The sequence below is a fragment of the Pristis pectinata genome, chromosome 3 (genome assembly GCF_009764475.1).
Source record: "Pristis pectinata isolate sPriPec2 chromosome 3, sPriPec2.1.pri, whole genome shotgun sequence".
Taxonomy (NCBI): Eukaryota; Metazoa; Chordata; class Chondrichthyes; order Rhinopristiformes; family Pristidae; genus Pristis; species Pristis pectinata.
This window is the reverse complement of record NC_067407.1, coordinates 45122013-45149487: the sequence shown is the minus strand read 5'-3', so window position 1 is coordinate 45149487 and position 27475 is coordinate 45122013. Positions and strand designations below refer to the sequence as shown.

At 40.0% G+C, this 27475-nt stretch overlaps 1 protein-coding gene across 2 annotated transcripts in view; it reads left to right on the top strand.

The window, feature by feature from the left end:
• dhx9 (DEAH (Asp-Glu-Ala-His) box helicase 9) overlaps positions 1-27475 on the top strand; it is a 65729-nt gene that overhangs the window by 12274 nt on the left and 25980 nt on the right. The window contains exons 1-9 of one of the 2 annotated variants that reach the window (XM_052013047.1): positions 5232-5383; positions 6842-6888; positions 9029-9165; positions 11882-11971; positions 13371-13532; positions 14503-14580; positions 22139-22330; positions 23204-23345; positions 26839-26921. In XM_052013047.1, coding sequence (XP_051869007.1) covers positions 6858-6888; positions 9029-9165; positions 11882-11971; positions 13371-13532; positions 14503-14580; positions 22139-22330; positions 23204-23345; positions 26839-26921 — 915 coding nt within the window. In that variant the 5' untranslated portion in view covers positions 5232-5383; positions 6842-6857. Of the gene's footprint in view, positions 1-5231; positions 5384-6841; positions 6889-9028; positions 9166-11881; positions 11972-13370; positions 13533-14502; positions 14581-22138; positions 22331-23203; positions 23346-26838; positions 26922-27475 lie in introns of those variants that run through there. The other variant, XM_052013046.1, reaches the window with a different exon arrangement.

The following is a 27475-nucleotide window of genomic DNA, read 5'->3' as shown; positions in this document are numbered from 1 at the left end:
TTTGTTGTGCTTCTTTACATCATTATAAGCTTTTTCCTTTCATCTGTTGCTATCTTTAATTCCTTTTGTTAGCCATGGCTGGACCACATTTCCTGTTGGATTTTGTGACTTAAATATATATCCTATAAGTTGGGTATTAATTCTTTAAATATTAGTAATTGTTCATTTACTGTTATATCTTGTATTGTAGTTTCCTAATCTACCATTGCTAACTCATACTTAATACCTTCTATAGTTTGCTTCATTTATATTTAAAACCCTAGAATTTACTATCCCAAAAGTAAAACAGCCTGTCGTTCTTGTTATTATAAAAGTGACACCACTTTTAAGTTATTTTGATGGAAAAGAGTTGGGATGAACTGTTAAAAATGCATCTTATTAAAAAGCAAGTATTTCTTGCATTTCTTAATTGCCAACTTCTGGCACTAGGTTACTATATCTCCAAGGTTGATTTGTCTCTTGCAGATTTATCTAGATAGTAAAAACAGCTGAGCTACTTGAGGGCAAAATCTAAATATTTCTGTATTTTACCTAATTGACTTCAATTGTGCATCAACAATGATGGAAAGATGTATAATTCATCTTCTGGACTATTCCAGTGCCATTTTGATAATGTTATGTTAGGTGTGGAAGAGCTTGAGTATTTTTTGACTGTTTGACCTCCCATCATGCCATGCAATGGTACATAATAGTCATCAAGAGGAGGAATGTCAAGGATGGCAGCACGAGACACCAGAAAAATATGAACTTTGAGGTTGGTTGTGGCAACTCTCTCTACTGGCACCGCATAAAAATGTCACTGAACAACAGCAAATGCAAAGTTAATGTAACATGAAATGTATAATGCTAAATGAATGTAAGTAGACTAGAAAATGCAGTGTGTCTAATTTGTTTTGTTTGAAATGATAAGTAATCTCAAGCAACTGTTCTGTGTTGGGTTTTTATTATTTAGGTTACATTACTTATTTATATTATTTTGACCTAAATCTGATACTTGGGTCATGGCAGTTACTGTTGATGTTCATCTATCACCAAGCCCACACGAAGGTTAGAGGCTGTGGCTTGTGAGTTGCCTGCAGACTCATGTAGGTTTCTCTTTTAGTCACACATTGTCCTGACTTAAATTGCCATTGGGTCTAAATCCTGGCACACCCCATCCAAGAGATTTGAAAAGTCAAAAAACCAGAAATAAAGCAGAAAATATTGGGAATTTGAAATATTCGTAGAAAATGCTGGTAGCAATCAACAATGCAGGCAGCATCTTTGGAAAGAGAAATATTTCAGGTCTGAGTTCTGACCAGGGTCTGTGACCTGAAACATCAACTCTTTTTCTCTCTACAGATGTTGCTTGATTTGCTTTCATTACCTTCACCAGAAAACTTGTGGCGGTCTAAAAAGATGACTAACCATCTCCTGCAAGGCAGTAAAGGATGGTTAATAAATGCTGACCTTGCCAGCAATGCCCTCATCCCATTAATGCAAATTGTCTTTTACCAGGTTTTGAATACTTCAATACGAAAACATAAGGATTGAATATTTTACTGATAATTAAACTCAAATAGATTTGTCAGAGCATTTCTCTTAAATTTCTATTCTAGATGAGCAAAATAACACAATATATTTTGTGCTGATCTGTAAAAAGTCAGTACAAGCAATTTTGTTAAACTTTGATGAAAAAAAAGTAACGCGTTACAGGTGAAAATTTCTGTTCTCTTGAAAATCAAATTATTCCATAAGTCATGGTTGTGGTACCAGTATGTTTCTCAGCCAGCCTGCCTTGTTGTACACAGCTTTCTAGGGGGTAATTGCCTGGTACCCCTACGAATGCTAAGAAAACTTCTATGTTACAGTAGACATCTACAAATTGGGGAGGAAAATCAGCAAACTTTACTTAACTGTCGTACGAGTACATTGCATCCAGGTGATTTACCCTGGAGGGGGTCATATTCTGACTTTCCTGAGCCAAACAGCAGAGGTCTCCTGACTAATATGATCCTCCAATTGTTATGTTTAGAGGTTACAATGGTTAGTAATTATGCTTCTCCTCCCAGAAGGTTACAAAATTTTGTTGTATGGTGGCATTGTGAAAGTGCAAAGTATTCAACGCCTTCTGAGAACTTGTACATTAGTATAAGGGCAAAATACTGTAGATGCTAGAAATCTGATATAAAAAGAAAAAATACTGGAAATACTTAAAGGGTCAAATTGATGACCTTTGAGCAGAATGCTGAAAAGTTAGACATAAACAAGTTTTATGATGCTGGGGAAGGGGAGAAGACAACAAAAAAGGAGCTCATTGTTAAGGTGGAAGGCAAGAGAAATTAAATGACAGAAGTGGTGATCTGTAAGCAAAAGAAGAGGGTAGTAATGGGACAAGTAAAGAAACAAAAGGTCAGTCTGGAGAAGATGCATTTGGAAAACCAGAATCATTATCTGAAATTGCCACAGGAAAATACTGTGCTGGAAATATGAAATGGATATGCTGATTATCTGAAATTGTTGAATTCATCAATGAATCTGAAAAGTTATTACAGAGATATTGGAAAATAGTGGTAAGTCAAGAAAACAAAGAAATGGAAGAATATGTGAAGGTGAACAAAGAAGGGAAATTAGCAACAAATTTGATGATTCCTCATTCAGGCTGAAAGCAGGAGGCAGGTTTAATGCAACTATCAGTGTACTGGGAAGGAGATGGAAAAGGAGCCCAGGTAGGACTTAAGCAACAAATATTCCACATAATGCACAAAGGGGCATTGCTTGGATCCATTGCTGTTTGCGAATGCCCTTGTGCATTTCACATCCATGACCTGAGCTTCTGGTTGCCCAACACATTAATTCTCCATCACATTCCCATTCTCTGTCCTCGACCTCCAATGCTGTTCCAAAGAAGTTCAGAGTAAGCTTGAGGAACAGAATTAGCTTATGATTTGATACATTACTGCCTTGTGGATCCACATTAAGTTCAACAATTTCAGATAGTCAATGTTTCTAGAATTTTTGTTTCAGATTTCTGACATGGGAGAAAGATGTGGAGGGTAGAGAGATCAGTGTAGGGAATGCTAATATGCTACTGCATCTTGATTCAAGAAGGAGGCGGCTTTGGGTCTCTTGAAGAACATTAAAGTGGATCAGTCCCCAGGGCCTGATGGGTTATTGAGAAAGGCAAGCGAGGAGAATGCTAGTGCTTTGACAGAGATCTTTGTATCCTCTCTAGCTGCAGGTGAGGTCCCTGAGGACTGGAGTGCAGCTAATGTTGTTCCTTTGTCTAGGAAGGGCAATAGGATAATCTGGCAAATTCTAGGCAGGTGAGCCTTACATCAGTGCTAGGGAAACTATTAGAGAGGATTCTTGGGGATGGGATTTACTCTCATTTGGAAAAGCAGGGCTTATTAAGGACAGTCAACATGGCTTTCTGCAGGGCAGGTCATGTCTTATGATCTTAATTGAGTTTTTTGACAAGGTGACGAAGATGATTGATGAGGATAGGGCAATGGATGTTGTCCATATGAACTTTAGTAAGACATTTGACAAAGTCCCTCTTGGTAGGCTGATCCAAAAGATTAAGATGCATGGGATCCAGAGTGACTAGGTAGTTTGGATTCAAAATTGGTTGGACAGGAGGTTAGCGATGTAGAGGTGTTTCTCTGACTGGAGATCTGTGACAAGTGGTGTTCTGCAGGGATCGGTGCTGGGACCTCTTTGTTTGTGTGTGGACAAAACTAGATGGGCTGATTAGTAAGTTTGCAGACAACACAAAAATTGATGGAGTTGCAGATAGTGAAGAAGGTTGTCAAAGGAAACGGCTGGATATAGATTAGTTGGGGAAATGGCAGATGGAGTTTAATCCAGACAAGTATGAGGTGTTGCATTTTGCAAGATCATATGTAAGGGGAAAGTCTACAGTAAATGGCAGGACCCTTAGGAGCATTGATGTACAAAGGAATCTTGGGTTGCAAGTCCATAGCTCCCTGAAAATGGCAACAAAGGTAGATGGGGTGGTAAAGAAGGCGTATGGTACACTTGATCGGGGCATTAAGTATAAAAGTTGGGAAGTCATGATGCCGGTGTATAAAAATTTAGTTAGGCCACATTTGGAGTACTTTGTGCAGTTTGGATCACTGCATTACAAGAAGGTTGTGGAGGCATTGTAGAGAGTGCAAAAGAGGTTCACCAGGATGTTGCTTGGATTCGAGAGTATTAACTGTAAGGAGAGGCTGGACAAACTCAGATTGTTTGGAGTATTGGAGACTGATGGTTTTTGATGGAAATGTCAAATATTAGAGGGCATAGTTTAAAGGAGATGTGCAAGGCAAATTTAACTTGACGGGGGAAAGTTTAAAGGAGATGTGCAAGGCAAGTTTTTTTTACACAGAGAATGGTAGGTGCCTGGGAATGTGCTGCCAGGGGTGGGGGTTAGTGCTGGAAGCAGATACGATGGTAACATTTAAGAGGCATTTAGACAGGGACTTGAACGTGCAGGGAATGGAGGGGTATGGATCATGTGCAGGCAGATGAGACTAGTTTAATTTGGCTTCATGGTCAGCACAGACATCATTCTGTACTGTTGTATGTTCTATTCATTGTATTTTCCTTTGGTAATTTCAGATGAGTTTGTTATACCATTTTATGTCCCCTTTAAACAGCTTATCCCATTACTATCTCATCTTGCAGTATAATCCCTAATTATCAATTAATCTCTCCTATCTCCCAGTCTATTCTTTTTTCTTCTCTCATCCAGACTTCTCTTCGCTGCATCTTAAAACAAGTTTGTTTCTAACTTTTCCAGCTCTGACGGCAGGTCATTGATCAAAAATGTTAACTATCTCTCTTTCCACAGATGCTTCCTGACCTGCTGAGTATTTCCAATATTTGGTATCTTTATATCACTATAAATTAATTGTAATAACCCATTGGGGTGAAGTTTCAGAGATATGCTTTAATAAGGTACAGTATTCACTGACTTCCTAAATTGCAGTCTATTATGTGGCAGATATTTTGACTGCTGTGATGAATAAAATGTTGATCTAAATTTTCTGAATGAAAGTGACAAACCTGTCGCTCCTTTATCTAATTTCTCATGGGAGCGCGGTGACACCAGAAATCTCTCTTGCAAACATGTGACGTTGCTTAGGCTGCACTAAGCTGTCACATGGTATCCTTCCATTGTAGGAATGATGGTCGAAGCAATAATACACAGCTATTGATTTCTGGTGTCACTTTTCCTGTAGGTATTCTGGGGGACCTAGGGCTGATGGAACTTTATTGAGCTTGGCAGAGAAACATACTGGCATCCAAGAATGGTGGATATTGGGCCTATAAACAGGCTCCTCTGAATCGTGAAGTTGCAGTGCTTGATCTCAGTTGACCAAGTATAGGATCAGAAGTGAGTTGGACAGATTTAAAAAAAATGCATGTTAAGTATCAAAGGAAAACTGTGGATACCAAGAACTAGGTTCCAGGTCTGAGTGATAAATTGAAAATTAAGTTTTTAGCACACCATTTGCTGTATTCAGAGCTGTATGACCAAAACTTGTGTATCGGTGCACATGTATAAATTATTAGAGAAGTTGAATGGTAAGATGGGAAAGGAAACTAGTTCCAGCTCAACAGTTTTCCATTTAAATGCTATTATGTAGTTGAAATTAACAATTTCTAAAATGCTATTATTCATGTTACAAGGCCCTTTTATTTCATATTAAATGCATGAATGTGTTTTTCTTTTATTTGACCCACTGACATTTTGTTTAAAGTTACAGGTTGTAGTACCTTAAATTAAGAAATTCTTTGTGCAGCTTAAAATACATGTATCTTTATCACAATTTTATTTTTGTCCGTGCATGCTTCAAAGTTTGTCTCTCCAATTAAAGTCTATATTAATTGATTATGTAGGTTTGTGGCCAGTTTGCCTCCAAAATGATTATGGAGAATTATAAAATTGCCCGCAAAATTTTGGGCACAGGCGGTAAGAGTACATAGTTCTTCAAAAAAAAAACTGGGAAATTCAGTGTTTTCTAGTTAGCGTTATTTTATTCGCTGCATCAGTTATCCATTTTGTTTCTGGTGCAGGTAAAAAGTGGATCCACAAAACCCTACAGAGTTTATTAAATACTTTAACACCTAAATGATACCACCCACTTTTTATGTTACAACAGCCAAATGTGTGGGTTATAGAAACTGCTGTATTCAACTGTGATGCACAACAGGATGAGATTGTGCATGGGACATTTAAAAATAAGTTTGAAATGATGGCTAATAATGTACTTGATATAAACCCAAAAATACCTATAAACTCAAAGGATTTTTTTCTTTATTTTTTATATATCAACCTTCTCTTGCCATTCAATATTTTTACATCAAGTGGTAGCTATGTGCTGAGGGTTCTTCTAATGCTACTTACAACTATCCCCTTAGTGCTTATAACTGGATTTCCCTCCTAACTCCATGTTTCAAATTAGAAAGTCACCTTGAGGCGAGTTATGGATATAAACATTTCATCTTTAATTACTGCCATGTATCACTAGTACCATCTATTATGTACCTTCCTAAATGTTTATATTACTTTGTTGAAATTAGTTATGCTTGTTTTGGAATTGTTTTGAATATTGATCTGGTTTACTAAAAGAATATCTTGGATGTGTAAAATCTGCCTTAAAATTTTGAGACTACCTTCTCCTGTGAAAATTTCATTAAATCACAAATTTAAAAATATTCAGATCTGTTCCCCTTAATCAGAATGTGATGTGAAATAAATTCTACAAAATAATGCACATTTTGGTATTACCAAGAATGTGGAAAAGCTAAAATGATGGGAGTTAATTTAATGTTGTGCATGTCATTGCAGGAGTTTTATTGCAGAGATGACTATTCATGTGAGACAGCTGGGACGAAGTAAGTAGCCACTTAAATTTTTACGTGAACAGCTTTTGATGGTAAAGCTTGTATGGAAACTATTAAAATGAGTGTTGATCAAAGCTTGACTGCTGTATAAAAGTTTTGAAAGGACTTAAGCTTATGTATTAACAATTAAAGTATGTTGAGAATGAAACTGGGTGAATATTCTCGCAAAGCGATTCTGAATTACTAATTTCAGTGAAGATTGTAGTTATGGAGATGAATAGAATAAAGGATGGTAATATAAAAGAAGCATACATTTTAAGGCTTTTAGCAATTTTCAGTGAAGACATTTTGCAAAAGTTGATAAATATTTAAGCCATCAGTGTATACCTGTCAGTTCTTGTTGTCTTTTATTGTTTTGCTCTTTAGGTGCTGAGCTATTGAAATGGCAACTTTCCTTTAATGAATTTAAAATTAGAAACTGCCCAACAGAGTAAATGTAGATGATTAGCATAATATCAGGAGCAGGCCTCAGGTCTAAAATTTGGGAAGGAGACAACTGCCACATATTTTGAAAAGAATTTTTAAATATTTTTCCTGGTGGTTATAGTCATAGAGTCATACAACATGGAAACAGGCCCTTTGGCCCAACTGGTTCATGCTGACCAAGATTCCCATCTAAGCTTGTCTCATCTCCCCTCTCACCCTAAACCTATGTCCTCTAGTTTTTGATTTGCCAACCCTGGGAAAAAGACTGAGACCACCATATCTATGTTCCTTGTGATTTTACACACCTCTATAAGATCACTCTTCATTCTCCTGCGCTCCAGTGAATCAAGTCCCAACCTCTCTCCATTACTCTCTCTCAAATCCCAGCAACATCCTTGTAAAAATCTCCTCTGCACTCATTCCAGCTTAATGGCATCTTTTCTATAGCAGAATGACCAAAACTGAATACAATATAACAAGTGTGGTTTCACCAACACCTTGTACAACTGCAACATAACATCCCAACTTCTATACTCAGTGCCCTGACTGATGAAGGTCAGCATGCCAAAAGCCTTCTTCACCACCCTGTCTACCTGCAGCACCACTTTCAGAGAACCATGTACTTGTACTCCAAGGTCCCTCTATTCTACAACATTCCCCAGGGCCCAGCCATTCACTGTGAAAGTCCTACCCTCATTTGTCTTCCCAAAATACAAAACCTTGCAATTATCCCAATTAAACTCCATTTGCCATTCCTTGGCTCTCTAACCCAGCTAACCAAGATTCCTCAGTAGATCCTGATAATCACCTTCACTGTCTACAACACCACCTATTTTAGTATCATCTGCAAATTTACTAACCATGTCTTGTAGATTCTCACCTAATCATTGATGTAGGTGACAAATAGCAATGGGCCTCGGACCAACCCCTGGGGAACACCACTAGTCATGGGCTTCCAGTACAAAAGAATAACATTCCACCATAATGCTCTGCTTCCTACCATCAAGCCAACTGTGTATGCAATTAGCCAGCTTTCCCTGGATCCCATTCGATCTAACCTTCCAGAGCAGCCTACCATGCAGAACCTTATCAAAGGCCTTACTGAAGTCTATATAGACCATGTTTACCACCCTGCCCTCATCGACCTTCTTGGTTACTACTTTTTAAAAAAAAGAGTCAGTCAAATTGGTGAGACATGACCTCCCATGCACAAGGGCATGCTGACTATCCCTAATCAACCCCTGTCTTTCCAAATGTGTGTATGTCTTGTCACTCAGAATCCCCTCTTGTAACTTAGCTACCAGCGATGTTAGGCTGACTGGTCTGTAGTTCCCAGGTTTTTCTTTGCAGCCCTTCTTAAGAAAAGGCACAACATTAGCCACCCTCCAGTCTTCTGGCACTTCACCTGTCGCTAACGATGATCAGCACAATGGTTGAAAATTAAGTTCCTGTTTAATTTATGAGCACTCTTTTTGACTGTCACCACCACCATTCTAAAAAATGTTTTTGAAGTTTTGTACTCAAATATATCAGGATTTGTAAATTATCAGAAAATTAGGATCCAAGTAACTCAGCAAGTGATGAGATCTCAGAGCATCGTAATCATCTGACATTCTTAATCAGTCTTTAATTGAGTTAATAGATTGATAAGTGTGCATAAAAACACAGCAATCCTTGCTGAAGATACATCATTCTCTCCCTCAAGAAATCACAGCCCGTGAACACGGTTCAAACAAGAAACTGGCTGCACAATCATGTGCACTGTCACTAGTCCGACAGCTTTACCATCTAGGGGTGTTTGAAGCTTTCACTGGACATACAAAGAAGAAAGAGACTGAAAAAGTAAGTAACTTAGTAACTCTCATACAGAACGATTACTTATGAATGTTACCACGCTGAAAAATGCACCAGTTTACAATCGGCATTACATATTTGTTTATCAAATCTTCCGTCTGTGCTGAATGGTTGGATTTCTTTGTAAATTGTACTGTACTTTAACCATAAATGAACCTTGTAAATATTTCCTTTTACACTAACAACTTGCTTTTGAGCAGATCAAGAAAATCAAATCCCAGATTCCTTGGACTCATCTGGGTTAGATTTTCAACTACATAGGAGAGGCACTACACTGTGCTTCCATTGCTCCCAACTAAGGAATGAAATCAATTAATGTTCCTATTCTTGATCATTATTCATTTGCTCCTGTGTGCAAATGTTGGATGAGAACAGGAAAAAGAAAGGCTTCTGAATTTATCAAGATTCACACATGAAGAATGCTGTGAGGACAGGATTCTGGAAGATGCTCAACACCTGGAACGTTGTTCCACTTAACAATTTGTCCCTTCACAAGAGCACTAATGAGATTAGAAAAATAAATAGTTATTGTGTTGGCTTCAAGGAGATGTGTGGTTTAGTTGTGGTACAATATAGTGTTTTTCAGCAATGAGTACTGTAGTTCATTTCCCCTTGCTGAGGAATATGGGTATTGACAAGTTCCAGATGTAAGCAGTAAAAGAAAATTTTAAAAAACTGTAAAGCTCAAAATCAGAACCAAAAACAGAAAGTGCTGGAAACATTTAACAAGTCAGGCAACATCTCTAGAAGGAAAAACAGTTAAAGGGACTTTCATCAAGATTAGCGAAGGGTTCTGGAACCAAAAATGTTAACTGTTTCTTCTTCCACAAATGCTGTCTGAGCTGATCATTTCCAGCATTTTCTGGTTTTGTTCCAAATCTAATATTTTGAAATATTGTCCTTTGCCAGCAGACATTTCTAATCCTCGTAGTTCTCTAATTAGTGTGTTACAAGACCCACCTGCAATCCAGTTTGTAATGCCCTAATGCCCACCCAGGATTGCTTGGATTCTAGCTCCATACAAAATTTAAGTTCCTGCAAATTGCACATTATGAAACTACTGCAGGAATGGTTTTGTGTCGTACTATTCTTTTTTATCATACTATTCTTTTCTGTCTAACTTGAAATAAGATGCAACTTCTTTTGATTGAATGTTTTGAAGAGGTAACAAGATGGACGAGGTCAGGGCAGTCGACGTTGTCTACGTGGACTTTAGCTTGGCGTTTGACAAGGTCCCACATGGTAGACTAGTTTGGAAGATTAGATCACATTGGATCAAGGGCGAGCTAGCCAATTTGGATAAAAAGATTGGCTTGGTGGAGGAGGCACAGAGGCAGTGGAGGCTATTATTCAGATTGGAGGCCTGTGACCAGTGGTGTGCCCCAGGGATTAGTGCTGGGTTCACTGTTGTCTGTCATCTGTATTAACAATTTGGATGACAGTGTTGTTAACATGGTTAGTAAGTCTGCAGATGATACCAAAATTAGTGGTGTAATGGACAATGAAGAAGGTTATCTAAGATTGCCAGCAGGATCTAGATGAACAAGGGAAGTAGGCCAACGAATGGCAGATAGAATTTAACTTGGACATGTGTGAGGTGTTGCATTTTGGGAAGTTAAACCAAGGCAGAACTTGAACAGTAAATGGTAGGGCCCAGGGGAGTGATGCAGAATAGAGACACCTCAGGGTACAGGTAGCAGAATAGAGACACCTGAGGGTACAGGTAGCAAAATGGAGACACAGAGACTGCAGATGCTAGAATCTGAAGCAACAAACAAGATGCTGGATGAACTCAATGGGTTAGATAGCATCTGTGGAGGGAAATTCCTGATGAAGGGTCTCAATCCAAAATGTTGACTGTCTACTTCCCTCCACAGATGTTGCCTGATCCGGTGAGTTCCTCCAGTTTCTTGTTTCAGGGTATGGGTACATAGTTTCTTGAAAGTGGTGACACAGGTAGACAGGGTGGTGAAGAAGGCACTTGGCATGCTTGCCTTCATTATTCAAGACATTGAGTACAGGAGTTGGGATGTCATGTTGCATCCATACAAGTTGTCGGTGACACCACACTTGGAGTATTGTGCGTAGTTCTAGTCACCCAGCTTTAAGAAGGATGTCATTAAGCTGGATTGGGTGGAGAAAAGATTCACAAGGATGTTCCTGGGACTGGAGGGCTTAAGTTTTTTAAGGAGAGGCTGGATAAGCTGGGACTTATTTCTCTGGACTGCAGGAGGCTGAGGGGTGACCTTAGAGAGGTACATAAAATCTTGAGGGGGATAGATAAGATGGATGGTCACAGTCTTTTTCCCAGGGTGGGGGAGTCTAAAACTAGTGGTCATTGAGTTAAAGTGAGGGGAATGACTTAAGAAGGCCCTGAGAGACAATTTTTTCATTCAGATGGTGGTGGGTACATGGAACAAACTTCCAGATGAAGCTGTAGAGGCGGTTAGAATTACTTTGTTTAAAAGACATTTGAACAGGTAATAGAGGGATATGGGCCAAATGCAGGCAAATGGGACAAGCTCACATAGACATCATGGTCGGAATGAATGAGTTGTTTCAATCTTTCACTGAGCTGTTTCACTGCTGTTTAACTCGATGACTCGCTGTTTCTCCAGAATGCAACTTTTCTTTTGCTTCAAGGTGTACTTGCTTTTGTTTGATAAGTGAACAGATTTTTAAGTTTGTGTTGTTTATTCTTTAGGTGGAACCATATGAAGTGAATATTACAGCGGATTTGGAACGCCAGCTTGATTCTGTTGTCACTGACCTGGGATTACAGCTGATCCCACCAGTAAGTATATGTAATTGAAACTTAATAGATATAGTACATTGAGTAAAAACTCATCTTGAGAATCTAACCAATTGGACTTGGTTAGTTTAAAAAGTAGATAAAAATATTATGTCAAAGTCAAAATCAATTTTACTGTGCATACAAGTATATGTATGCACAGGTTGCAATGAAAAACTTACCTGCAGCAGCATCACAGGCACATAGCACCATATAAGCCGCATTCATAAGAAACACATAAATTATACACAATTTTTAGAATGAAAAAAACACGATTAGAACAAAACAAAACACAATTAGAACAAAAAAAAAGATACTAAGTCCATTTTAGTGCCAAGTGATCAGAGTGGTCATTGTGTTGCTAAGCTGTTGTGGTGATTGGGTTTTGCCAGTTGGTTTAAGAACCGAATGGTTGAAGGGAAGTAGCTGTTCCTGAACCTGGTGGTGTGGGACAATGTTTTCTATATTGTAGTATCAAGTTCTTCCATTGTTTTGAATCTGGTTAAAGCTGTGATGCAACATATTTGGATGGTATACAGATTTTTCAGACTTGCTGCTATGTTCCTGGTGTCAGTCAGATCATTGGTGAGAGATGAGTAGAGCCACATTAAAGAATGGGAATGAGACTTAACTGGACTGTTCTAAGTATACCTAATTATATTGGTAGAAGTCTGAAAATAGATTGTTGGTAGGATTGGCAAAGGAGTAGAAGGAGGAAAGAAGAGAAAAACTGAAAGTTACTTGTAGCATAACTTGCACTTCAGAAGCTGATTAGTGTTTTCGGGTGAATCAGTTATAGAGTTTTAATTGGTATTCCTCATGAACTGTCCACCTTGCTTCCCTGCAGTTCCCTCTGTTTCTTTGATTATTCTAAAATCGGATATGTGTTTAGGTTCTCAGTCATCGTCAAAGACGTGTTTGGAATGCTTCAAGAGTTAGTGAATATTTCTTGAAATAATTCATATTTAGAGGCATTATTTGTGTCGAGAGACAGATTTGACGTCTCTAACCCCTTACCTTCTTGCATGGGTATTTCCCAACAGAGGAGTGGTATAGGAAATCTGCCCCAAAGCAATTTGTTTTGATAGTTCGCATAATTAATCAACCAAATTTTGATAGTTCACATCACCTGCTAGCTTGTGCTCCTCCCCCTCTCCCACCCTTTTATTCTGGCTTCTGGCTTCTGCCCTCTTTCTTTCCAGTCCTGATGAAGGGTCCCGGCCCGAAATGTCCACTGTTCATTTCCCTCCATAGATGCTGCTTGACCTACTGAGTTCCTCCAGCACTTTGTGTGTGTGTGTGTGTGTGTGTGTGTGTGTGTGTTGCTGCATATATTAATTTGTTTATTGGTGCATTCAAAGGCAAATTATCATTATTGATTTGCATCTCTTTTATTCTATAGCCCGAAGACCCAAATAGTCCAGTTTCACTTACAGTTGGAAAGCTTGCCCATTTTGAGCCATCGATTCGACAGAGCTTTGCAGGAGTTGTACCATGGTCACCTCCTCAAGTGAACTGGAACCCTTGGACCAGCAGCAATATAGATGAAGGACCACTTGCATATGTAAGTGAAGCATGTGAATTGTAAAAATCTGCAGTTTTCTGATGAAGATCTCCATTATAATATGGTCTTTTGCTTTTAAACAAAATCACAATTGAATCACTAAGTGTACAACAATTGATATCATGATCTTCTATGGTGAAGAGTAATAATTTATTCCACATTCTAATGGACATTCCTCTTCACTCGAGGTGTTCAATCACAAGCCTCTGGCTTTGATTAAGAATGCAGTGGCCTTGATGTATGACTTGGATTTTCTAATCAAAACTGGGATTCATGATGCAGGATATTCCTTGTGTAATGTGAATCCCATGGTACCCAAAGAGGGAAATTAAAATATTTCTTTATTTTGAAAAAGTTGACTGTTCATTTTGTTACCTTAAATGTAAGGAGTGAAATTTGAGAGTAGGTTCTAAAATTCAGCATTTCATTAGATGGTTTTTATGGTAGGTGGATATTCTTTATATTTGGAAAATTGAAACAGTTGTCATAAAAGCACACTCTGTTCTAATTAAGTATAATGTAAATTACCCGTCATAATGGTGAAGGAACTTTTGTCCTGTTGTACCATAGTCACCAGATCAAAGCCACAGCAGAAAATGGCCAACATCGTTTGGCCACTCTAGCCATCTTTAACAGTATTTGCCACTCTTGTTTCACTGTGGATTAATTTTACTTTATTGGATAGTTTATGAGGCCACATTACTCATTGCAATTGTCTTTCATTCATCTGTCAAATATGACAAAAAGCTACTCAGAAACATTTCATTGAAGCCAATGATATCACCTGCCTACTAATACAAAATTCAACAGTGTGCAATTACCTTTGCAGTACTGCTGGATGTTTTATTGATTTCATCTGAGGTTGTGAGTGAAAAATTAATACAAAAGGTACTTTTCAAATATACATTTCTTTTGTTATTTGACAAACATAACAAGATCTTCCGGTATAACTCAGTTATTCTTTTTATAGGCAACACCAGAACAAATCAGTGTGGATTTGAAGGATGAGCTACATTATCAGATGCAGAATGATATCAGTCTACAAAAAGTATGTAACTATTTTTTTTAATAAGTGCCTTGCCTTAATTAGTATTTTTAAATGCTGACCAGTTATTGAATTATTTGGTAGTTTTCAATATTGCCTGTTGTAACATGTTCACATATTGCATTAATTTAGCACTCTTAGATTTGATTCAGAGATTGAGCTCAGGCCTCTATGAATTTTTGCACCTGGTTTTGCACTGATACTTTTCAGTGTTGTAGACAGGAGTGGTGCAGTATTGTCAGAATTGTAGTCAACATCATTTTAGGAAAACTGTTACTTTCTTCACAGTCTTGATGCTGTTCCCAGATTATAACCACATTTACCCCATTTCATTACCTGTACATATGAACTTTGTTCAGTTCTTATGCCCACATGTTTCTTTTCAAGGATTTCAGTGAACGTATTTTTGTGCTATCAAAGTACCGAGCTGCCTGATCCATTGAATTGTGGCTAATAATACATCTATCACTAATGGGCTAGAGATTGGGACAAAATAAATCATTTTCTTTCTCTAAACTGGAATTTAATTCATTCTTAATATCATGATATTGAAATTTATGATAATTAATTGTCCTACAGAACAAATTCAGATATTTTGTGTACATGTGATAGACATATGAATGATAGAGAAATGGAGGGCTATGTGGGAGGGAAGGATTAGATAGATCTTAGAGCAGGATAAAATGTCGGCATAACATTGTGGACTGAAGGGCCTGTACTGTGCTGTAATGTTCTATGTGGGTGTAATCAATGTTGCAAAATTATGATGAATTCTAGAATGAGATGTTGCAATTACTTTGAAACCATACACCATTGTAAACCTATCAGTTATATCAAAGCTGCTGAGTTAAAAGAAATGAAGTAAAACTGATGGATCATCTGGCGTTAACCTGAGCACCAGATGCAGACATGATGGAATTGTTCCCAGTCCATTTGAACTTGCAAAGTCCTTTTCTTGGACATCATGGTACCGGTATAGGACAAAGGCAAAAGGTGCATGGGAACATGACAACCTGCAGACTTTCAAGCCTCACATCATTCTGAGTTGGAAGTATATTACTGTCCTTTCATTGTTGCTGAGTCTGAATCCTGGAGCTTCCTAAACAGCAACACTGAGAGTATATTCACCAGTGGTTCAAGAAGGTTGCGTGCCACTACATTCCCAATGGCATTTAGAAATGCGCGATTAAATGCTTGCCTTACCAACAACATCCACATCCTGTATAATCGGGGAGTTGAATCTTGAATAGAGATCCATCCATGTCATCTGCCTGCATGTTCTTCATTTATCCATCCTCTTTCCAGGAGTTAAATCTGCATTTCAGTATTTTTCCAAATAATTGTAAAATGTGATTTTAATGGAACTTGTAAACAATGCATGATTGGGTTTTTGGATCTCTGTAAACCTTTCCAGCTTTAAAGAAATTTGTTGCAGGCCACCAAATTAACCTGAAGAACAAGATAATGATCTGAAATTTGCAGACAATGGCAAAGTATTAGTTCTTGCCCCTGACCATAAAAAAAGCTATCTCCAAATGTGTAGGGATCTCAGTGGAATAGAACATAGAACAGTGCAGCACTGTTCGGGCCCTTCAGCCCACGATGTTGTGCCAAACTATATGAACACCTCCTCCACGATCAATCTAACCCTTCCCTCCTGCACAGCCCTTAACCCTCCATTTTTCGTACTTCCATGTGCCTATCTGACAGCCTTTTAAATGTCCCTATTGTATCAGCCTCTACAACTATCCCTGGCAGTGCGTTCCAGGCACCTGGGTAAAGAACCTACCTCTGACATCTCCCCTGAACATTCCTCCTCTGACGTTAAATGGATGACCTCTGGTATTTGTTATTATTGCTCTGGGGTAAAGGTACAGGCTGTCCACTTTGTCTATGCCCCTCATAATCTAATATACCTCTATCAAGTTGCCTCTCATCCTGCGTCGTTCCAAAGAGAAAAGCCCTAGTTCACTCAATCTTTCCTCATAAGACATGTTCTCTAATCCAGACAGCATCCTGGTACATCTCCTCTGTGCCCTCTCGAAAGCTTCCACATCCTTCCTATAATGAGGTAACCAGAACTGAACACAATACTCCAAGTGTGGTCTAACATAGAGCTGCAATATTACCTCGCGGCTCTTGAACTCAATCCCCTGACTAATGAATGCCAGCACACCATATGCCTTCTTAACTACCCTATCAACTTGCACAGCAACTTTGAGGGATCTATGAACTTGGACCCCAGGATCCCTCCGTTCCTGCACATTGCTCGGAATCCTGCCATTAACCTTGTACTCCGCCTTCATGTTTGTTCTTCCAAAGTGTATCACTTCACACTTTTTCGGATTGAACTCCATCTGCCACTTCTCCACCCAACTCTGCATCCTGTCTATATCCTGTTGTAACCTACGACAACCTTCTACACTATCCACAACACCTCCAGCCTTTGTGTCATCAGCAAACTTACTAACCCATCCCTCCTCTTCCTCATCCAAATCATTTTTAAAAATCACAAAGTGCAGGGGTCCCAGAACAGATCCCTGTGGAACACCACTAGTCACTGACATCCATGCAGAATATTCTCCATCTACTACCACCTTCTGTGGGCAAGCCAATTCCGAATCCATGCAGCCAAGTCTCCATGGATCCCATGCCTCATGACTTTCTGGATAAGCCTACTATGGGGAACCTGTCAAATGCTATACACCACATCCATCGCTCTACCTTCATCTATTTGTTTTGTCACCTCGTCGAAAAACTCAGTTAGGCTCGTTAGGCACGACTTGCTCCTCACAAAGCCATGCTGACTATCCCCAATAAGACTATGCTTCTCCAAATGCTCGTAAATCCTGTCCTGAAGAATCCTCTCCAATAGCTTGCCCACCACTGACATAAGACTCACTGGTGTATAATTCCCAGGATTATCCCTATTACTCTCTTGAACAAGGGAACAATATTAGCCATCCTCCAATCCTCTGGTACCACTCCTATGGCCAGGGAGGATGCAAATAACATCGTCAACACCCCAGCAATCTCTTCCCTTGCCTCCAGTAGTAACCTGGGGTATATCCTGTCCCATCCAGGGGACTTAGCTATCCTAATGTTTTTCAGAAGCTGCAACACTACCTCTTTCTTAACCTCAACACGCTCCAGCACATTAGCCTGTTCTACGTTGACCTCGCATTCATCAAAGTCTCTCTCCCTAGTGAACACGGAAGCAAAGTATTCATTAAGAACCTCCCCTACCACCTCTGCCTCCAGGCACGTTTTCCCCCTTTTATCCTTGAGTGGTTCTACCCTCACTTTAGTCATCTTCCTGTTCCTTACATGGGTATAGAATGCCTTGGGGCTTTTCTTAATTCTATTCGCAAAGGCCTTCTAATGCCCCTTCTAGCTCTCCTAAGTCCCTTCTTAAGGTCCTTCCTGGCTACTGTATAATTTTCAAGAGCCCTGCCTGATTTTTGCTTCCTAAAGCTCAAGTATGCTTCCTTCTTCCTCTTGACTGAATGTTCCACCTCTCTTGTCAACCATGGTTCCTTTACCCTACCATCCTTTTCCCTGTCTCAGTGGGACAAACCTGTCCAGAACTCTATGCAAGTGTTTCCTAAACAGCCTCCACATTTCTTTTGTGCATTTCCCTGAGAACATCTGTTCTCAATTTATGGTCCCAAGATCCTGCCTAATACCGCCGTAATTCGCCCTCCCCCAATTAAAATTTTTCCCATATCGTCTGCTCCTATTCCTGTCCATGGCTTGTGAAAGGTCAGGGAGTTGTGGTCACTATCTCTGAAATGCCCACCCACTAACAGGTCTGTCACCTGACCAAGTTCATTGCCTGGTACTAGATCCAGTGTGGCCTCTCCTCTAGTTGGCCTGTCCATATACTATGTCAGGAATCCTTCCTGGACATACCTAACAAATTCTGCCCCATCTAAACCTTTTGCACTAAGGAGGTACCACTCAATATTAGTGAAGTTGAAGTCTCCCATGACAACAACCCTGTTATTTTTGCACCTTTCCAAAATCTGCCTACTTATCTGCACCTCAGTGTCCTGGTGGCTATTGGAGGGCCTATAGAATACTCCCAATAGAGTGATCATTCCCTTCCTGTTTCTAACTTCCGCCCACACTGACTAAGTAAATGATCCCTCCACGACATCCTCCCTTTATGCAGCTGTGATACTATCCCTGAATGGCAATGCCACTCCTCTCCCTCCCCCACCTGCTCCCCTCTTTTACCTCCTTCCCTATCCCTTTTGAAACATCTAAACCCCAGAACATCAAGCAGCCAATCCTGCCCTTGTGATAACCAAGTCTCTGTAATGGCCACAACATCGTAACTCCACATACTGATCCATGCTCTGAGTTCATCACCCTTATTCTTAATGCTTATCACATTAAAGTAAAGACATTTCAACCCATCCAACTGACTGTGTTTATGACCTATCCACTGTCTATCCTTCCTCACAATCTCTCTGCAAAATGCATCTACCTTTACACCAACTACTCCTAACTGACCTAATCATCTGACCTCATCTGACCTAACAGTCTGGTTCCCATCCCCTGCCAACCTAGTTAAAACCACCCCCCCCCCCCCCCCCCCCCCAACAGCTGTAGCAAACGTGCCCGCAAAGACATGGTCCCGCTCGAGTTCAGGTGAAACCCATCCCTTTTGTACAGGTCATACCTTCCCCAGAAGAGATCCCAGTGATCCACACATCTGAAACCCTGCCCTCTGCACCAACTCTTCAGCCATGCATTCGTCTGCCGTATCTTCCTATTCTTACCCTCAGTGGCATGTGGCACAGGCGGCAATTCAGAGATTACCACCCTTGAGGTCCTGCTTTTTAGCTTCCTTCCTAACTCCCTATATTCCCTCTTCAGGACCTCATCCCTTTTCCTACCTATGTCGTTGGTACCAATCTGTACCACGACTTCTAGCTGCTCTCCCTCCCCCTTAGAATGCTGTGGACTCGATCTGAGACAACTCGGACCCTGGCACCTGGGAAGCAACATACCATCTGGGAGTCCTGTTCTTGTCCACAGAATCTCCTATCTGTTCCTCTAACCAATGAATCCCCTATCACTACCGCAGTCCTATTCTTCCCTTCTGTGCCACAGAGTCAGACAGTGCCAGAGACCTGGCCGCTGTGGCTTTCCCCGAGTAGGTCCCCCCCCCTCCCCCCCCCCCAGCAGTATCCAAAACAGGGGTACCCTGCACTGACTGCTTATTCCCTTTCCCTCCCCTGACAGTCATCAAGCTCCAGTTCCCTAACACGGCCTGTAAGGAGCTGCAGTCGGATGCATTTCTCGCAGGTGTAGTCACCAGGGTCACTGGAAGTCTCCCTGATTTCTAACATCTTGCAAGAGGAGTAAATTGCTCTAAACTGCAATAAGAAAAAAAGAGACCTTACCTGAACCTCACCTTAGCCCCGCTCACTTACTCCACCTCTTCACACCGAAGCCTTTTGAGCCAAAGCCTCAAGGTCCCACTGTTACACTGAGCCACTCACGTAATGGCGACTCTGCTTGAGCTTACCTACTTTTTATTGGCTGCTGCTGCTCAATTAGCCGGAAACTTGTTATTCAAACTGCTTGCCGCTCTCACTCCTGTAAAATTAAACTTACCAGCAACGAGACTTGCTCTCCAAACTGCTTCTCGCTCTCGCTCTTGTAAAATGAAAACTTACCAGCAACTAGACTTGCTCTTCAAACTGTTTCCTGCTCTCGCTGCTGTGAAATAAAAGATTCCCATTTTTCTGAAGTTGGTTGCTGTTGGGGGCAGTTTTATGGAAGGCAGCAATCCATGAAATGGATTGTGAAGATAGATTATGTGAATAAACTAACAAATCTGAAAAAGATAATTGGAAGGGCTTATTTACTTGAATACAGAGGCAAATTGAATTATGATGGGGAGCAAAGAAATTTTAGATGTGCTAAATAATGTAGCAAAAGTTGAGGGAGACCAAGGAACTTAAGGCAACTGATATCACCACAAAGGGAGTACTGCAGAAGTTGAGGATTGAAAACTTGAAACATCCCTTGGACTTCTGAATCCATGTCCCAGGGTTTTATAAGATGTGGATGCATGGTGGTCATTTTTCAAAAATTTCTAAGATTTGGGAATAGGCCCCTCAACTTGTAAGTTAATACCAAGATTTCAGAGAGGAGGGAGAAACTAAATGGGGAACTTTAGACCAATTAGCCTGATAGCAGTTGCTGGAAAAATGCTGGAATCCCTCATTAAAGATGTGGTCACATGACACTTGGAAAATCATGATATAGTTAGGCAATCAGCATGACTTTATGAAAGGAAAATTTTGTTTGATAGATTTTATTGAGGTTAGGACCAGCAAATTTGAGGGGGTGGGGTGGACCTAGAGGACATAGCATATTTGAATTTTTAAAAGAGATTTGATAAAGTACCACTGAAAAGTTTGTTACATAAAACAAAGGTCTGTGGGGTCATGGGTAATGTACTGGCATAGACAGGGGATTGGTTAAAGAACTGGAATACAAAGAAAAGGAATTAATGGACATTTTTCAGATTGGCACATTGTCGTTAGTTTGGTGCCACAGCAATGTCATCGGTGTTGGACCCCAAGATGTTCACAATTTACGTAAGTGACTTTACTGAAAAGACAAAATATTGCAGACCCAAGTTTGCTCCTGATGTTGATAAAGCATTAGATGGAACATTGAGCTGTGAGGCATCAGCACAAAGGCAGGTCTGTCAGGGACAAGAAGTAGTAGCTGGAATATGATGTGGGAAAAGGGTGAAAGGCTGATAAACGTTTCTGTACCGAAGATCTACGTGTGTAGGTACAGGAAGTAAGTGTGCAGGTACAGCAAGCAGTTAGAGAGGTTTGGGCCAAAAAATAAGTCAATAAGTCTTGCTGACATTGTACAGGATATTAGTGAGACCACATTTGGAGTATTTTGTGCAGGTTTGTTTCTGTGCCTGAGTTAGTGCAGTGTAGATCGACAGGTTTGAATTGTGGGGTGAATGGTTGTCCTGTGAGCAGAGATGAATAAGATACACCCATACATGTTAAAATTTAGAAAATTAAGTGGTAATCTCATTGAAGCAAAGAAGATTCTGAGAGGAACTGGAGTAGATTGACAATGGTTCGATTTTAAAATTCAAATCTTGTCATGGCCATGTATCTCCCATTATCTCAGTCAACACCTCCAACTGCACAATCTGGCAGAACCTTTGCTATCTGCAATCCTGTGCATTCTGATTTCAATCACTCCATCATTGCCAATCTTGCCTTTGGGTGCTTAGGACCTGTACTAAAACTCTAATGTCTCTTCCTTCTTTTAAATTGCTCCTTAAAATTTAGCACTTTAATCAAGCCATTGTTTCCCCATCTTTGTGCCTCATTATGTAGCTAAGTGTGAAATATTTTAGGATGTTTTAATATTTCAAAGGTGGTATGTAAATGCAAATTGTTATTTTTGTTTATAACAGTTCAACTTTAGAAAGTGACCACTTGCTGGTCTCTTTAAATATGCACTTGTGTTTGAATTGACAGCTGGATTTTGTGTCTTGTGGCAGATACTGAGCGAAAGAAGCCAACTGCCAGTCAAAAATTTTGAAGATGAAATTCTTGAAGCAATCAACTCCAATTCAGTAATCATTATTCGAGGTCAAACTGGATGTGGTAAAACTACCCAGGTTCCTCAATACATTCTTGATGATTACATCAAAAAAGGCAGAGGTTCTGAGTGCAACATTGTAGTGACACAGGTGCGTGAGAAATACAGAAAATGAGTCACTAATATACTTTTGTAATGCAAGAGATAGTCTGTGCTTGTCTGCTTCAACTCTACCTCCAGGGGAATGGACTTGTTCACTTTGTTCCAGATAGTCCTACAGTGGATAGGTGATTCTAGATGGATACATTGACAGGAAGCTGAGGTGCCCTGTTATAGGTCTCAGGGTATTCCTGAATGTGAACTACTGATACCATCCACCCTCCTGATACCTGTCTGAAGCTGAACTCGATTGTTCATAATCCTGAACTGAGTTTTGGACTATGTATCCATGTCACAAAGAGCATTTCCAACAATGCTTATCTCCACCTTGCCTCAGCTCACTTGCTCACAAAAGCCTCATCCATGTTACCTCTAGTTCTGACTATTCCAACACATTCCGTTATTCACAAAGTCTGAAGTTATCCAAAACTCTTAAAGTTGCATCCAAACATCCAAAGGTTCTTGAAACATCTGGCAATCACAAGAAAATCATCTTTTTCTTCACCATCCTCAAAAATTCCAAATTACTGAAAGCAGACTTGCAATTTTAAATTCATTGGTTAGAAGTTGTGCATTGGTGGCTACTTGCAGATTGCACAAATAGGCAAAAAGCACAATTGCAATGTGCATTTCAAATTAATAAGCAAAAATTCTGCATGGAAGTATATTTATGTATTTTTGATGTGATAGTTAAGAATTATTTAAACAACTGAAAAAGCAAATGAAAATATGATTTTTTTTGTCATTTCCTGTAAATGTGTGGCAGGTTAGTTAGTGTCTGCTGTTAGAACACATACCGAGTAAACCCTTCTGCAGTACTGTAAGTTATGTACTTTCATTACTTAATTTCTTGTCTTTTTTCCAGCCTCGACGTATTAGTGCTGTGTCAGTTGCAGAGCGTGTTGGTTGTGAACGAGGAGAAGAGCTGGGCAAGAGCTGTGGTTACAGTGTTCGATTTGAATCCATATTGCCAAGACCACATGGCAGTATAATGTTCTGTACTGTAGGTTAGTATTTGTATGACAGCTGGCTTGCAGTAAAATTAACCATCCTTGCTTGTTCTTGCTTTTATTTTAATCTTTATGATTTGAAAGGGAGGATGGTGTAAGTCTTGTTAAAGATGTTAGTACCTCAGGAAGCTGGAATGGCACACTTGGTTGGGGAGCGTTGATGGGGAAGCAAATTTTATTGAAGCTTGGTTTTGATTGGGATTGTTCCAAATCACAATATCCAAGCTTGTTTTCTTACTGAGCTACTCAGTCTCAAAATAAGACTAGGGCTGAGCTGAGAAGAAATGTCTTCACTGGGAGGGTGAATGATTCCATTGGAATACTCTCATCAAGAAGGCTGTAGAGGCTCAGTTATTGAGTATATCCGAAACGGGGATTAATGGATTTTTAAATATTTTGTACATTGTGAGATGGAGCTGGTACATGAAAGTGGTGCTTATTTCAGCCATGATGTCATTGAATGGTAGATCAATGGTCTTCTTCTCTTTCTTAGGTTGGTTCTTTGAATTCAATTTTGTTTGCCACTTTTGTAGACATCTAGTCATTGATATCTGCTGCAGTCTGGAACTTTCTTCCTCACTATCATCCACACTGTCAACTCTGGCACTCTACCATTACCCTGCATTTGTCCAAATTATCAATAATTACAATTGAAAGGCAAGAGACCCGTACTGAGCTCAGTGGAACTCCACTACGCACAGCTTTCTTGTCAATAACATTCCTCCTGTTGGCCATTATGCTTTGATTTCTGTCACTGAGCCAATATTTAGTACAACTTGCCATTCTTCATTGGATCCCAAATGGTTTTACTATGCTAATTCACATGAGCTACATGAAATGCATCCTTCCCTTCTGTTCCTCGAAAGAATTCAGTTAACTACGAACTTCCTGTAATAAAGTAATGGTGACTAACCTTGATCAAATTATGCCTTTCCAAATGCTTATCTTTGCTGTTCATCAGAATTTTTCCAATAATATGCCCACCAAAGATGCTTGGATCTTTTTTCCATGGTTGTCTGTAGTCTACCTCTTTTTTCATTTTTTTTTGGACGGCAATCTCACCTCAGTAGTCTTCCAGTCCTCTGACAATACATGTAGCCAGAAAGGGTTGAAAAATGATAGAGCCTGTGAGATTTCCTCCCTTGCATCTTTGAAATGCCTGCAGTGTTTATTTCTGTGCCTGGCAATTTATCCATGTTTAATTTCAGAGTCCTTTATGTGTCCTCTCTGTCTGACAGTACTGGATGGCACTCTTTTCCAGCCGGTGAACCTGAAAGCAGTTTACCTACAGATCAGGAAGGAAGACCTGAAGAAATGAGAAGTCCAGCTTAGGGACACTTCTGCGTTCTCTGAAGAGAACGCAGAAATAACTATTATTGTCTATCTTTTTAACTACTCAGCTAAAGGATAATGATTGGTATTGGTTTATTATTGTCACTTGTAACGAGGTACAGTGAAAAGCTTGTCTTACAAACCGATCGTACAGGTCAATTCATTACACAGTGCAGTTACATTGAGTCAGTACAGAGTGCATTGATGTAGTACAGGTAAAAACAATAACAGTACAGGGTAAAATGTCACAGCTACAGAGAAAGTGCAGTGCAATAAGGTGCAAGGTTATCGTGAGGTCATAGTCCATCTCATTGTTTAAGGGAACTGTTCAATAGTCTTATCACAGTGGGGTAGAAGCTGTCCTTAAGTCTGGTGGTACGTGCCTTCAGGCTCCTGTATCTTCTACCCGATGGAAGAGGAGAGAAGAGAGAATGACCCGGGTGGGTGGGGTCTTTGATTATGCTGGCTGCTTCACCAAGACAGCGAGAGGTAAAGACAGTCCAAGGAGGGGAGGCTGGTGTCCGTAATGCACTGGACTGTGTCCACAACTCTGTGCAGTTTCTTGCAGTCCTCGGCAGAGCAGTTGCCGTATCAAGCCGTGATACATCCAGATAGGATGCTTTTTATGGTGTATCGGTAAAAGTTGGTGAGAGTCAAAGGGGACAAACCAAATTTCTTTAGCCTCCTGAGGAAGCAGAGGCTCTGGTGAGCTTTCTTGGCTGTGGCATCTACGTGATTTGACCAGGACAGGCTGTTGATGATGTTCACTCCCAGGAACTTGAAGCTGTCAACCCTCTCGACCTCAGCACCATTGATGTAGACAGGTGCATGTACACCGCTCCCTTTCCTGAAGTCAATGACCAGCTCTTTTGTTGACATTGAGGGCAAGGTTGTTGGCATGACACCATTCCACTAAACTCTCTATCTCCTTCCTGTACTCCGCCTCATTGCTGTTTGAGATACGGCCTACAACGGTGGTATCATCTGCAAACTTGTAGATGGAGCTAGAGCAGAATCTGGCCACACAGTCATGAGTGTATAGGGAGTAGAGTAGAGGGCTGAGGACGCAGCCTTGTGGGGCACCAGTGTTGAGAATAATCGTGTCGGAGGTATTGCTGCCTATCCTCACTGATTGCGGTCTGTTTGTTAGAAAGTCCAGGATCCAGTTACAGAGGGATGTGTTGAGTCCTAGGTCTCGGAGTTTGGTGACAAGCTTACTTGGGATTATTGTATTGAAAGGCAGAGCTGTAGTCAATAAACCATAGTCTAAAGTAGGTGTCTTTACTGTCCAGATGCTCCCGAGCTGAGTGTAGGGCCAGGGAGATGGCATCCACTGTTGACCTGTTTCAGCGATAGGCGAATTGCAATGGGTCCAGTTGTCTGGTAGGCTCGAGTTGATGCGTGCCATGACCAACCTCTCAAAGCACTTCATGGTGGTGGTTGTCAGTGCCACTGGTCAGTAGTCATTGAGGCATTGGTTGACTTTTGTCTTATTCTGGCTGCCAGTAATCTCCATTTGGCCTACTTGAAAATTCACAATACTCTGGTATCTGGGAAGTATTCTGCCTTTGAAAGTTGATGATGTTTCATCACAGCAGGATTATCTTGCACATTTCAACATGGTGGGCCTTTGAAAGTTAGTAGAGTAGCAAGGGTATGTGGTCAGGTATATATTATCGCAGTTGCCAAGAGAGCTTGTGCAATACAGGCTGTCCCCAGGCTAGAAATGCCTGAATTATGGACACCCGTACATACAAACAAGCTCCAGTAATATTATTGAATTCAAAAGTCCAATTGACATACATACTTTCGTTTCCATGAATGGCAGAAATAGACTCTTCTCTCTTTTCACTTTTAGCAATTGCTCATTCTTTTCAATCTCATGTGCTTTTGATGGTATTCATTACAATACTGTGGAGGTATGACTACTGTATCAAGTGATATTTATGTATTTTCCGATGTATGGATAATATTGACTTAAGAATGTCTGTAAAAGCGGAACCTGTTTGTTAGCCGGGGATGGCCTGTATGCAGATTACTAAAATTACTTGACTAACTGGGTCAGGATCAAACCATGCAGTCAGCCCAAAGATCAACTATAGACGTCAAATATAATGTTTTGTGTGAAGTAAAAGTGATGACTTTTATATTTTTTCAGGTGTATTGCTGAGGAAGTTAGAGGCTGGCCTTCGTGGTATAAGTCATGTAATTGTGGATGAAATTCATGAGAGAGATATTAATGTGAGTATCTGAAATTTTTATTATCCAAAGGGACAGTCAGTTATGGCTCTGTTCAATAATGTACATTTACTTTTTTCCCCAGATGCATTTATTTTTTCTTTCCTCTTAGTTACCTTGCAATTTACATTATTTACTTTCTATTGCCAAGAAAGTGTATGCTTCCATTGTCACCATTCCTATTTGATTTCCTATCATGTTTATATCATTTGACAGAGCAGCATTTTGTTTTGCAGATACTCCTTTGATTTCAGAAACCACCAGTATTGCTTTTAGTGTCTATCCCTTTGTCTTTGCGAGCTTTCTCATTGTTGTAGAGGGCAAAGTTGATGTAATCTTGCAGTAATACTTAAATTTTCCTGTTTGTTGATTGCTTGTGAGCTTAGAGTTTAGCTGTAGAAGCTTGTATGTGAGATTGCTTTATTATACAATGTGCCAATCTCAATCCATAAATTTCCGTCACAGCCTGAAAAGCACTTTAATGTTGATGCTAATTTTTTTTGTAAATCTACATTATGTTATGTTCGAATATGCGCAATATCAAAATCTGGGCTCTG